Below are 11,890 nucleotides of genomic sequence, written 5' to 3' on the forward strand. Positions count from 1 at the left end.
CTCGGATCGGGTCCACCATCTCAGCGTTCGAGTTAGACCGGGTTAATCTCGGATCCACTTGTCCGTATCTCAACTCCCCAACCAGCATCAAAACGTCACCGACCGGAAAGCACGCGATATAGATAGACAACAAGCCACGATGGAACGGAAGGGCAGGAAACAAGGGTTAGTGGTCTGAGATCCCTTTTCTAGTCTAATTTCTTGCGAATTTTTAGCATTGCGACTCGATTCTTGAGACGATCTTCTCTTTCTTTCGATTCCTGGTATGTGCGGTTCTTTTGCTCTTTGATTCACATCTCCATTGTTCCCAATTCGACGCCAGATCCGAAATTAGGGTTGTCGTTTACGTGGGAGAAGAGAAGCATGTTGTTGCACGAAGTGGTTTTATTGATTCGTATATTGTATTTTTTTTTTATGAATTGTTATTAATTTGGGACGGAGCGTTACTTTTAATGTTTCTTTTCTATTTATATTTCCTGAAAATAATCTCTGTGACGTGACTTGTTCTGGCTTCAGATGCGCCGGTGCTTGGGATTGGAGAATCTATAAGTTTAAATTAGTAAACTAGATAGTAATTTTCTAATGGCTATGGAATCGATGGCATTCACTACTAGAAACCTAAAAGGATCTCAAGATATATATCATATTTCAACCTTGTTTCCCTTTAGTATTTTATTTCTTTCGGATTCTGTGGATCCATTGCTATCTGTTTCGTGTCAACAAATGCCTTATTGAGCATTATATTGAGGTGTCAAATATTTGGACTGTTTCTAATCTTATTTTTTGTGCTAGATAGCTATCAAGTATTGCAGAATCTAGACTGCTTATCAGAGTGCTCTATTGTGTGTAGGGTGCAGTTTTTGTTGAAATTAAAAGAAGGTAGCCCTGCTAAAATTGAATTATAGTGCCGATTTCATTGTTGAAATTTACCGAAGAATAAAGGTGATGCTTGGGTGTTGTGTCTGTTGGTGGGGTAGATAGGCAATACACAAGCACGGTATTTGTATTGAATGGAACTATCAGAATATGAATTTAAGGATAATAAGAACAAAGCATATGAGATTATCACCACAATGATAGAAGAGCCAAGTTGAATGTGCATCAAAACAAGTATAGGTTTAAAATTCTGTTGATCTAAAACTGAGTATAGTAGTTGCAGCAATTGACTACAAATTGGTGGAAAATAGACAGAGTTGGTAGTGGCATGTGTGATGCAGATTTGAGAAAATTCTGGTAGTGAGAGGGTCTTAGATTCATGTTAAAGCATCAGAAAAGCAGGGATGCATGGAAAACCGACGGAATTTGTGAGACATGGTTATAGAAAGTGAACATCCATGGACGATGTGGTTATAGAAAATTTTAGTTAAGTTATATCATGTTTCTGTATTGTATATATTCATAGATGAATCTTTTTATTAATCCAGAAGCAATTACAAGGCATCATCCCAACAATAGAAGATTAAATTATTAAGTCAGTACCAAAGCACTCTTTTGTGCTTGTCCATGAGTATTGATTTGTATTTTAAGCTATTGAGATTTATTTTTTTCTCACTTTTTTGTACTTAATCTTGGTAATTGAATGAGGCTTTGAAAATTTTTGACTTCTTATAGTGACCACTAAAATGTTAACTTTAACTCTAATTTTTTACTTAAACAAGAAAGTGTTAGTTTTTCACTGTTGAGAGCTTAATGTAAAGGAATTTCTGTTCCTGGTGATTTGACTAAGATGGCATTGATGTTTTATTGATAATCTGGATGAAGTTTAGCATCGGTCAAAAGTTTTGAATTTCATACCATGCAATGTTCTATAATTTGATACATTATTTTTTGGCATAATATTATTGTTTCTTTGATTGATGGTATGCTTTTTTTTTTTTTTTGTTACAGATAGGATACTTTTAATGAATCAAATATTTTATGCATATTCACCATTGAGTACCATTTGCAGGTTTAAAAATGTAATCTGATTAGGCATCCATGTATCTGTGAAACCTTGCTCGCTCTAAGCCTGAATTTGCTCTTGCAACTGGTCCATGACTATAGCTTCTATGGAAAGTGCATCTGAGAACTGTGTGCAAGGCGAGGTGTCAGTTGCACCACTAATTTGTGGTCTTCCAGATGACATTGCTCTTCTTTGCTTAGCAAGGGTTCCCCGACGGTATCATCATATCCTTAGATGTGTCTCAAAGAGATGGAGAGATTTGTTATGCAGTGAAGAGTGGCTTTCCTGTCGCCGAAAAAATAATCTGGAGGAAACATGGATTTATGTTGTTGCCAGAGACAAGTCAAATGGAAACTGCTGTTTTGTATTGGATCTGGATCCTGTAAGGCGATGTTGGAAACTCCTCCAAGTCATCCGATCTCCATGTTTAGGTAAGCATGGTATACGTGTTGAAGCTTTGGGAAAGAAATTATATGTTTTGGGTGGCTGTACCTGGCAGACAGATGCTACAGATGAAGTGCATTGCTATGATGCTTCCAAAAATAGGTGGGAGATAGCAGCTTCAATGCCGGCGGCTAGGTATTATTTTTACTACTTTTTCAAAAAAACGTTTATTTGTTTCTGTTACTTCTTTTGATCAGTTGGCGTAAAAAAAATGTTCATCTAATGTTTGCCTTTCCTTTTAAATCCATGGATGCCATCATTTGGCAAAATTAGCTGAGGAATTATCACTTCTATGTCTTTCAGGTGCTATTTTGTGTCGGCATCTTTGAACAACAAACTTTATGTTACCAGTGGACATGGGTCGAACTCAGATTCTCCAAATTCATGGAATATATACGACTCTAGTTCAGACTGCTGGAGCTCACTCAAGAATCCAATGCTGACCCCTGACATTGTAAAGTTCATCGCCTTGGATGGAAAGTTGTATACAATCCACAAGACCTGGAATGGTCTGCTTTTTGCTGGTGTGTATGATCCATCATGCAGAAGGTGGGAGGGTATGAAAAATGAAATTGCACTGTGCTCGTGCGGGCCCACGGTGGTTGTGGATGGCACCCTCTACATGTTGGATGAGACTAAAGGGACAAGGCTTATGGTGTGGCAGAAGGAGAGCGAGGATTGGGTGGCCCTTGGTAGGTTGTCGCTTGAGCTCACAAGGCCACCCTGTCAGCTTCTTGCCATTGGAAGGAGTATTTGTGTGATCGGGCGAGGACTGAGTACGGTGGTCATCGATGTGGATAAGGCAGCGAAGGTTGGAGGGATGTTGGTATGCTCTTCTGTTGGTCCTAATTTTGCTTGCGAAAATCACCCCATCAGCAGCTGCCAGACCATCACCATTTGAAATGTTGATTCTAGATACATTTATTGCAGCATGTTTCATTTGTTTTAGTATCTGGAGACATTTTTTCCACAAGGAAGTATTTGAATGGACCAAATGATGAATCTATGCATCAGTCCTTTGTAAGACATTGTATGGATGTTGGAATCAGATGCATCATTTCAGACATATAAAAGTAAATTTGCTTGACAGCATTCCTATCCCACCAATCTCCTTTCTGTGTATTAAAATTTCAAATTTATGTCTGATGACGGTTCTTATTTGTGATATTGCAAGCAAGCCACTCGAGATTGACATGGATGTCGAAACCGCACGGCATGATTTAACAAAAACAAAGCCACAACAATCTGTCTCAGGGCTTGTTGGATAACATTGTCGCTTGTCAGCAAAGCCAACCTGGTCCATGTTGATGGCCAAAGAGCTCAAGATGCTTGGACCTGAAAACCAGTTACAGAGGGTTTGGCGTTGCGATCCGTGTGGAAGGAGACCAATTCAGAGTTGGCGTCTCAAGATCCGGTCATGTTTAATTAGAATAGTGGAGTGAAGCCAGCAACCAGCTCTTGGATTGCTACTAGTGTGACAATAATTGTCGAATACATAAATACGTGGATCAAGATCGAGGAATATAAATTTGAATGGAGTACTTAAACATCCAATTAGAGTAGGGGGTGCAAACTCTTTTTGAGCAGGCAATTGCTAATTGTAGGCCGAAGCTTAGTTGAGGTACTCAATACCTCCTTTGTTGAAAGGATCCCTAGGTTCCAATCTTGTTTAGATGCTATATTATGTTCAGATTGTGGTAGCAGAGTGCTGTGGCGGGCAGTCATGCAGGTTGTTCATGTTAAACATCTTTAGAACAGTTAGTTCTCTTTACGAGCTATCAAATAATTGTATAAGATTTTTGTTCACTTATATTTTTTATGCATAAAATGCCCAATGAGTATGATTGGAATTGGAAGCATGCCATAGGAAACAACAATATCTTCTGACGCGCGCTGGTATTAGACCAGTAGAATGGTCAGAATGGGTCCCTCGCTCAAAGCCACTCAACCAACTTGCTATCATGGTATGACCATTCTGGGAGTGCTGTCAAGGCAGTAGCAACCAGAAAGAGGGGAAAAAAATGCACACACTGTTGCCACTGTTCATCTGTTTCTGGTCCTCAATGTTCTGCTAGAAAACAGTAAACACCAGACATGGTCCAAGTTTTCCCTGAAAGCTAGGCTTTAATCAGACATCTTCCAGGGGATTTCTAATGAACCAAAGGACAGCTATGTCATGCTAACTCAATTTCCTGAGTACATGAAACCTGGATAAACTTCAGGCCCTATCCATGTCGATACTGCTCAAACAACATTCAGTAGATGAGTGATAAATTTATCCAAGCTTGGAAACTGGTCTGAGACCGGAACAAACAGTTGACGCTCTTCACTGAAGTGGATAATTTTACTATAAGTAATGCATATTTAAGCTGTGGATTGAAGCTTTAGGTGGTAATTGTTTGATGATTCCAACTCCTTTTGCCGCCTGCATGAATACCAACCAGAACAAGCAGAAATGACCTATCATGTGTTCCTCTTTCAACCCTCGAAATAAGTATCGTATGGTGGGAAGATCCTACAGTCCAGAAAGATTAGTTCCCATCCCCAGCACATGATGATAAGGATCTGAGCCTCAAGTGGTGGTAGGGCCAGCTCCAGCAAAAAAAAGAGCCACATAATACAAAGACCATAGAAAGTGCTCAAGTGGACTGTGGATAAGGAACAGACCAGAAAAATCTGTGTTACAGAATGACTTCTAGGCTCTCTCAGACTCCAACATCTTCCACTGAGTTGTTGATCATTCTCACCATTAGCTAACTACTATTACCATTTGCAAAGCATTCTGGGATGTGGTTATCACTCTTTATCACAAAAAAGGCAGCGCTGACCGCCAAGCAATGGTTCACCTCCAGCAAAAGGTCAGTTAGGTGGCTTCCATATGGAAGGATATCTGCCTGGAAGACTAATTACCAACTAATTAAGATACTATCACAGTCAAGGACTTTAATAGAATGTGCCTACAAAATACTTTTTTCAGCCACAGCAAGTTCTGATAAAATGAAGGTTCATGACTAGGCATTGATTCATCCTTGCATGCAGAAATGGCAATGAAAATTGATGACCTTCATAAATAGCTCTTGAGCATGAATGTTACATCTGTTTACTTGAAATAAAATTATATGGAAGAAGAGGTCAGCAGTATGAGAACAACGATGCAGTTCAAACCACCATTGAACGAGCCTTGTCATTTGAAATTGGTCTGGCTCCTTCCCACAGCTCCCATAGTTCATTTCTTAACCATGACAGGAAAATAACAGGCCCCAAAGTCGACGGAACCTGCAGTGATACAATCAACAAGAATGCAACTGTTTGTTTACCAGAGTTTGGCACATAGGATGCACATGAGAGATACCACACATGGCTGTGGTCTTCCCATCTGAGGAAAATTTTTAATATTTATGCAATTTTGTAAATACACCCCTAAGAAAGCCCTTTGATAAATGCTTTTTTTAGTATTATTTATAATTAAGCTCCATTTGACATGATGTCCGCCAAGACAATCATGTTAAAAGACGAATACCAAGTATCCCAGAGTACAAATCTTGCCATGGTTTGATTCAATAATTCAAAAGGGGTTTTTTGATATGCAGAATAATAACAAGAATAAAAGGAACTTTTCAAAAAAAAAAAATTTGATTTATGGCATGACTTCAAATAGATTGATCAAGAATAATGTGATAGAAGGGAGTTAGTATGATGTTCTGCAAAAGGCAAATGTATTCTATTCCTATACAGATAATATTTGTGAAAAAAATAGCATGTGCATACTGCATGAAGGCAGTGGCTTAACAACAAACCTAATATCCAATACAGATGAAAACAACTGACACCTCAGGTAAATGAAACTCACCAGATAAAGAAGAGCAGGTTGAGGAGACTGACTCAATATCCCAGCAGCCAAGGCAGTGATCAACCCAACTGCATAACCAGAAAGTGCATACCATATGTATTTATGCCGTTTTGAGGATGATGTGCCTGATGAAATATCCATATCTCTATACTTTTGATGGTCAAAACAGAGGACCAAAGCTAGAAGCATTCCAGGAATTGCCTGCAGAATCAACATCCCCTTTCTTATTGTAATGGAACCGGCAACTTAATGAAACAGGCAGAGCTATTGCAGCAGTAGATAAATAGGCATGTCATAGGATCAGCATCAAGATTAGGAAAGATCAAATAAACAGGCATAAAATAGATTCAAAGTGTTCTACATTATTACTTGTCGACAGCATGCAATGATTTTAGTTCAACATTAATAGAATATTACTATTACTCAATGAACAATATGGTGACAAAATCTGGAAGTAAAAACAACAATGAAACATCATGCCGATAATGTCTTCACATACAGAAAAAAGAGGCATTGCTTTAAAGGCTATATCCAGCCAAAAAGTTAAGGCATAATTACAACAATTTCAGCCTCCCATTATGGTGGGCAACACTGAGCACAGATTTTATCCCTAAGAATTTGCTAGTTTTAGTTCGTAAAAGATGAGAGAATTGCGAACAAGCTGCTATTAGTTGCATTGACCAGATAATCATGAGAAGTTGCTACATCTGTAAAGCAAAAATTTGCTTGACAATTAGACTTCTGCATTATTTTGATCTCTGTAAATATAGACACAATATTTAAATATAATAATAACTTCCCACATTGGCAAGAGAAGATAACTTTTCTTTTTCCACTGGTGCATTTGCTTATTTCTCCTGTTTCTTGTTATTGCATTCAAAAGGATGCATTAACAGGCAAAAGCAAGGGAACATGTCCACCTTTTGATTTATAAAAAAAGAGGGAGGGGTCACCAACAGAGTTGGAGAGAACAGGGTGTTACCGTTGGGGTGTAACTTGGACAAACCTGCAAGATCTAAATCAGAAATGATAAGATTGAGAAATTTCAAGGATTGGAAGAGCTAAAATTAGATTGGTATTATCCAAAACATATATGAACTAGGCCAGCTACAACATGCATACAGATCCAGGTCTGGATCTGAAAGGCATATGCAATTTTTCTCGGGTCCGAATATTTTATAATATACAAGGTAAAGAAAAGAATAAGAAAACCCCATGAACTTCTCATGAGCAACTGAGCCCTTCCTCCTTTCCCCTGAAGTCTAGGTCCCTTCTCCACCCTACCCTAGTCATACAAGCCCCTCTCAAACCTCCATTCCCACCACGTGCATTATGGCACCCTGATCATGGCCCCAAGTAGCTACCAGCCTAGCCAAAGCTCCAATGATGCCCTACTAAATATGTATGGGAGAGGTTACTAATGCACCAAAAGGACAAGCTCTTCATGCCAAGTATGCACCTAAGACATCATCATGGGTGTCTTTGATGGCCTGAGTGCCTCACCACTCCCGTCATTCTTGTCACCTGTCTCTTGCACCAACACTACCTCCATCATCCTCACCAACAACCCTACCAATGTCGCCACCATCTACATACATGGGCCTTGATGACCACATCCAGTAGTATTAACTCACAGGTTAGCTCTCCTTACCAGGGAAAGGTTAGTTCTCCTTACTGAAGCAATCACTCCAATAAAATATCCTTCCTAATTCAGTTCCATCTCCCTATTGGCCTCATCCAAGTACTCAAATCGGTAGGGTCAAAATTTTTTGTTGTCGCATGGTCTATTCCATCATGACTACAATGTTGTGTGTGGCACTCAAAACAATTTTGCTGCCTATGTAGTTATATGGCACGACAAAAGAGATTGAATGAATAATCATCACACCGTTAGTTCTCTTTTGCAACAAATGGAGATCACATATTTATCAAACTAGTAGAATGTTACAATAACATGACTAAGTTGATGGCAATAATAACTTGGTGTCACCAAGAACAAAATTAACATAAAAATGGGACTATTAACAGAAGTTGTTTACACATTAGTGTTGCCTCAACCAGGAAACAAAGGGACCATATTTGTCCAAAAATAGGGATCAGAAACAATTTATATCATCTATAGATCTTCCCTTTTGGAATGTTGTATCCTTGCTGATAAGAAAGGAGTGGTGTGTTTGGGTCAATATTGTGCTGATATAAGTTGGATGGTATGCATGCCCAGCATTGATGGCAAACTAGCCAAAAAAAAGTATCCACGCAAGTATCTGCCAGAGAAGCACAAAGCATAACACTAGATAACAGAGCTGAAGGAGGAGCAAGAGATGATCAAGGTTTCATATATGGGTCAGTGTCTGTACAGGATGCAATGAATGAATGGCAGGTAAGGTGCTCCAATATTGGTCCAAGATTTTAACCAAAGGCAGTGGATATTAGGGAGATTGGTGTCAATTACCAATTTTGCTAAATTCTTACATTTTGTATCATGCATTAATTCATGCTTGCAGCAATCATATTCAAATAATTAAGTCACAACTAATTTATCTTCACATTTTGAGACAGTATCACTCAATATTAGTTGAGACCATTTAACTTTGCTCAAAATATATGATTTGCATATGACTAATATGCAATTCACATATGTATCAGCTTAGAACAAATATGGATATGATTAATATTTTATTTGAATATGTATCTATTTAGAACAGACATGGATACAAATTGGAATCCTAACTTAATATTTGTATTTGTATTTGTATTTGTATCCACTAAGTAGAAGTGGATATTAGAATGATCCATTTTCGGTCTGTTTTCGGCCCTAGATTCATGACTCTACTTTCACATTTGATATAGAAATCACATCACAGGTAATTTAGGATCAAGGAATTGTGAGAATTATAAAAAAATCAAAGAGAAAAACAACAAGAAGCTTTTAAACTTTTAATTCCTATAGGGTTTCACACTTCCATGCAGCCCTATCCCTTATAGAGTTCTCCACAACCCAATCTATCATATTCGCACCAAAACCTGGCCAAACCATATGCGCTTCCATCTCATATTCCACTCCACGGGCATTTGACTTCGAACGATTGTGGATCCCTAATATGAGTCCGTGGCCATTTTTAGCCTCATTTGTTTTTTTCTTTTTCCTTTTTTTTAGAGGGGGGGTGGGGGTGGGCTTTGTCATGATTGCACACATCCAAACTTCCACAAATCTCTTACATAAGATTTTATGCCAAAAAAAAAATCCTATATAAGATTTCTTGAGAGGAGTAATGGATAAGTGGTTGTGATGAAATGCTTATGTATCCACTTTCTTATGCAACCATCCTTCCCTACAATCCCACTTCTTATACAAGTAGTGTAGGACACAACAGAACACAATACAATTAATCTTGTTTTGTATCCACTCATTGTCTCACCACAATGCCTTTTATTAAGAGTCAAGCCAAAAATTCCAAACATGTAATAATCCCAGTTTCAGTCATGTCCCTACTTTCTTATAATCTTTATGATTCCTCCCTCTAAGAAATATGACCATAATGTAATAATTTTTCTAAGCATATGCTCCATAATCTCTCCAATCATAACGAATTCTCTTCTCCCTCTGGTATCGGCTTCTTTTTAATTGCCATTTTATTTTCTCTTTTTTTTTCCATATTAACCAGAGATCTCTACATGCACACATGCTTGTTGGTTCATGCAAATAGTTATCTTAAATTTCTCTTTTATCTTCTTTGCTGTGCTTTTTAATTTTATTCTTTTTATTTTATTTTCACATTTTTCCACATATACAGGTCATGGCAGCATTTAATTAATGTATTGTATGTACCGTACTAATAACTGACCAATATAGCAATACCATACCAATATATGATAGTTGATGTCGCCTTTGTCTGATAGTGTCAACTGCTGTTCCTTGTGTTCTGACAACCCAATATGGGTACTGATATCCGGACTCTAAACTTGGACCATAGGAAATGTTCCTGTAACCTACTAACATCAAACCTATACTAATTGATAGAAGAATTAGTTGATGAGCCTTCCGATGGATGTAATTCTGAATTTAAAGTTTTTAGTCACCATAACTGATTCATCAATACTGATTCATAGAAGCTATACCATATATTGTTGCATTAATTGTTCATAGGCTTTCGTCTTGTCAATTATGGCCTTTTTCGGGGAGAGGGGAAGAGGGAGAGGGATGTGGAAAAGTACTAACTAGACAGGATAGGGCTCCAGGATATCATGGTTCAGATAGCATTGACACCTATTTCCTCCAGATGACTTAATAAACTTTAGGTGATAGCAGAATCAGCAAATCTCTTGCGCACGCATGCACAAAAAAAAGCTGGCCATCTATGTATGTATCGCAGGATCATAGCTTAGATGAATGTAGTTAGACTTAGGTTAAACATCACCTTAGCCCCACAATAGCAATAGATCCAATAGAATATTTGTGGTATCCAACTGGATGCAATGCTAATACATACAGTTGAGCACTCGATCGGTTCAAAAAATCAGGTCACACAAGCAGCATTGAGGAAACAATAAAGCAGAGTACCTACAAAGCCATGAAGCAGAATACCAAGGAATTAGTGAGTCTGAGAAACCGATGATATATTGGCATTTAACAAGAAGGGAGATATGCATGCAATAAATGCAAGGGATAAAATTGACAATGAAGTTCAACTTGCTCATACCACCACCAAACTAGCGGTGCAACAAGTCGTCATGATGCTACTTGTTGTCATGTTTTTTTTGATGATTATCTGAATATCTGTGAAAACTGGCATATCCTATAAAAATTTTGAATATCAGTCATTATGCACATTTTTAAGTCCATAAAGGTTAACCATGAAAACATTATATAATGGAAAGCCAGTTAGGCCATGGGCAGGCATGACAACTTAGGCACATGAATGAGCAAAATGGATCCTTGCTGAAGAGTGGCCTGGGCACATGAATGAGCAAAATGCATCCTTGCTGAAGAGCAGTATGTTATATAAACATTAAATGTGATATGTGAAGCATTATTATGTTGCTTCTGTTTATCAAAGGCACGTCATGCATCCAAATACCAAAATTAAGAAGCAAACCTGAGTGTCATTTTTCCAATCAAACCGGTATATAATACAATAATGACACATATGATATACCAAATTTGGTAATATCACAAGACCTAACCTTGCTATTATTTTAGAGGAGTCTCAATGGAGGCCAAGCATTGTCAGGTCTCATTGATGCCCATCAGACTTGGATTGAGTATGTCCATTATAAAAAAAATTTATTCATTATGAAATTTGAGTACATAAGAAACATATACAAATGCATGTAACAAGGTTTGTTGTATCGATCGGTACTGTATCTTACCGAGCATACTGTATCATACAGTACTGAACTATTCATAGCATACCAAAACTCGGTATGCCTCACCATCTTGTACCATACCATGCACCAACACTATAATACGATCGTACAAGTACGAGGTCCGATAGACAAACCTTGGCAAGAAGATTACAAGAAAAAACAATGTATAGCAGTCAAATCAGACTAGAACGCTATTATGATCAACATGTTGTGTGGTGCAAAGGATAGGAACATACAAGCCACAAATGTTTTCATGTTGCACATTGAGATAATACTACATGCGGACT

General features: G+C 38.0%; 2 protein-coding genes across 4 annotated transcripts in view; one reads left to right on the forward strand and one right to left on the reverse strand.

Moving 5' to 3' along the window:
• The first annotated feature begins 17 nt into the window (after window positions 1–17).
• On the forward strand, window positions 18–3,487 carry LOC105059040 (F-box/kelch-repeat protein SKIP4). 2 transcript variants are annotated; one of them, XM_010942180.4, is made up of 3 exons: window positions 18–165; window positions 1,949–2,521; window positions 2,690–3,487. In XM_010942180.4, the coding sequence occupies exons 2-3, from the start codon at window positions 2,034–2,036 to the stop codon at window positions 3,285–3,287; spliced, it is 1,086 nt and encodes a 361-aa protein (XP_010940482.1). In that variant the 5' UTR covers window positions 18–165; window positions 1,949–2,033; the 3' UTR covers window positions 3,288–3,487. The 2 variants fall into 2 exon arrangements, with proteins under 2 accessions (XP_010940482.1, XP_010940480.1); XM_010942178.4 differs by having other exon boundaries at window positions 129–263.
• Window positions 3,488–5,428: 1,941 nt separating this feature from the next.
• The window catches only part of LOC105059041 (signal peptide peptidase-like 1), an 8,176-nt gene continuing 1,714 nt past the window's right edge, over window positions 5,429–11,890 (reverse strand). For both annotated transcript variants that reach the window (XM_073250401.1, XM_010942181.3), the window contains exons 3-4: window positions 6,237–6,437; window positions 5,429–5,662 (exon numbers count right to left, since the gene is read on the reverse strand). In XM_073250401.1, coding sequence (XP_073106502.1) covers window positions 5,546–5,662; window positions 6,237–6,437 — 318 coding nt within the window. In that variant the 3' untranslated portion in view covers window positions 5,429–5,545. The remainder of the gene's footprint in view (window positions 5,663–6,236; window positions 6,438–11,890) is intronic.

Source organism: Elaeis guineensis, chromosome 16 (genome assembly GCF_000442705.2).
Source record: "Elaeis guineensis isolate ETL-2024a chromosome 16, EG11, whole genome shotgun sequence".
Taxonomy (NCBI): Eukaryota; Viridiplantae; Streptophyta; class Magnoliopsida; order Arecales; family Arecaceae; genus Elaeis; species Elaeis guineensis.

Coding starts and splice junctions, on each gene's coding strand:
- LOC105059040 (XM_010942180.4), top strand. CDS start 2,034: ATGACTATAGCTTCTATGGAAAGTGCATCTGAGAACTGTGTGCAAGGC. Junction 2,522..2,689: donor GCTTCAATGCCGGCGGCTAG/GTATTATTTTTA, acceptor TATGTCTTTCAG/GTGCTATTTTGTGTCGGCAT.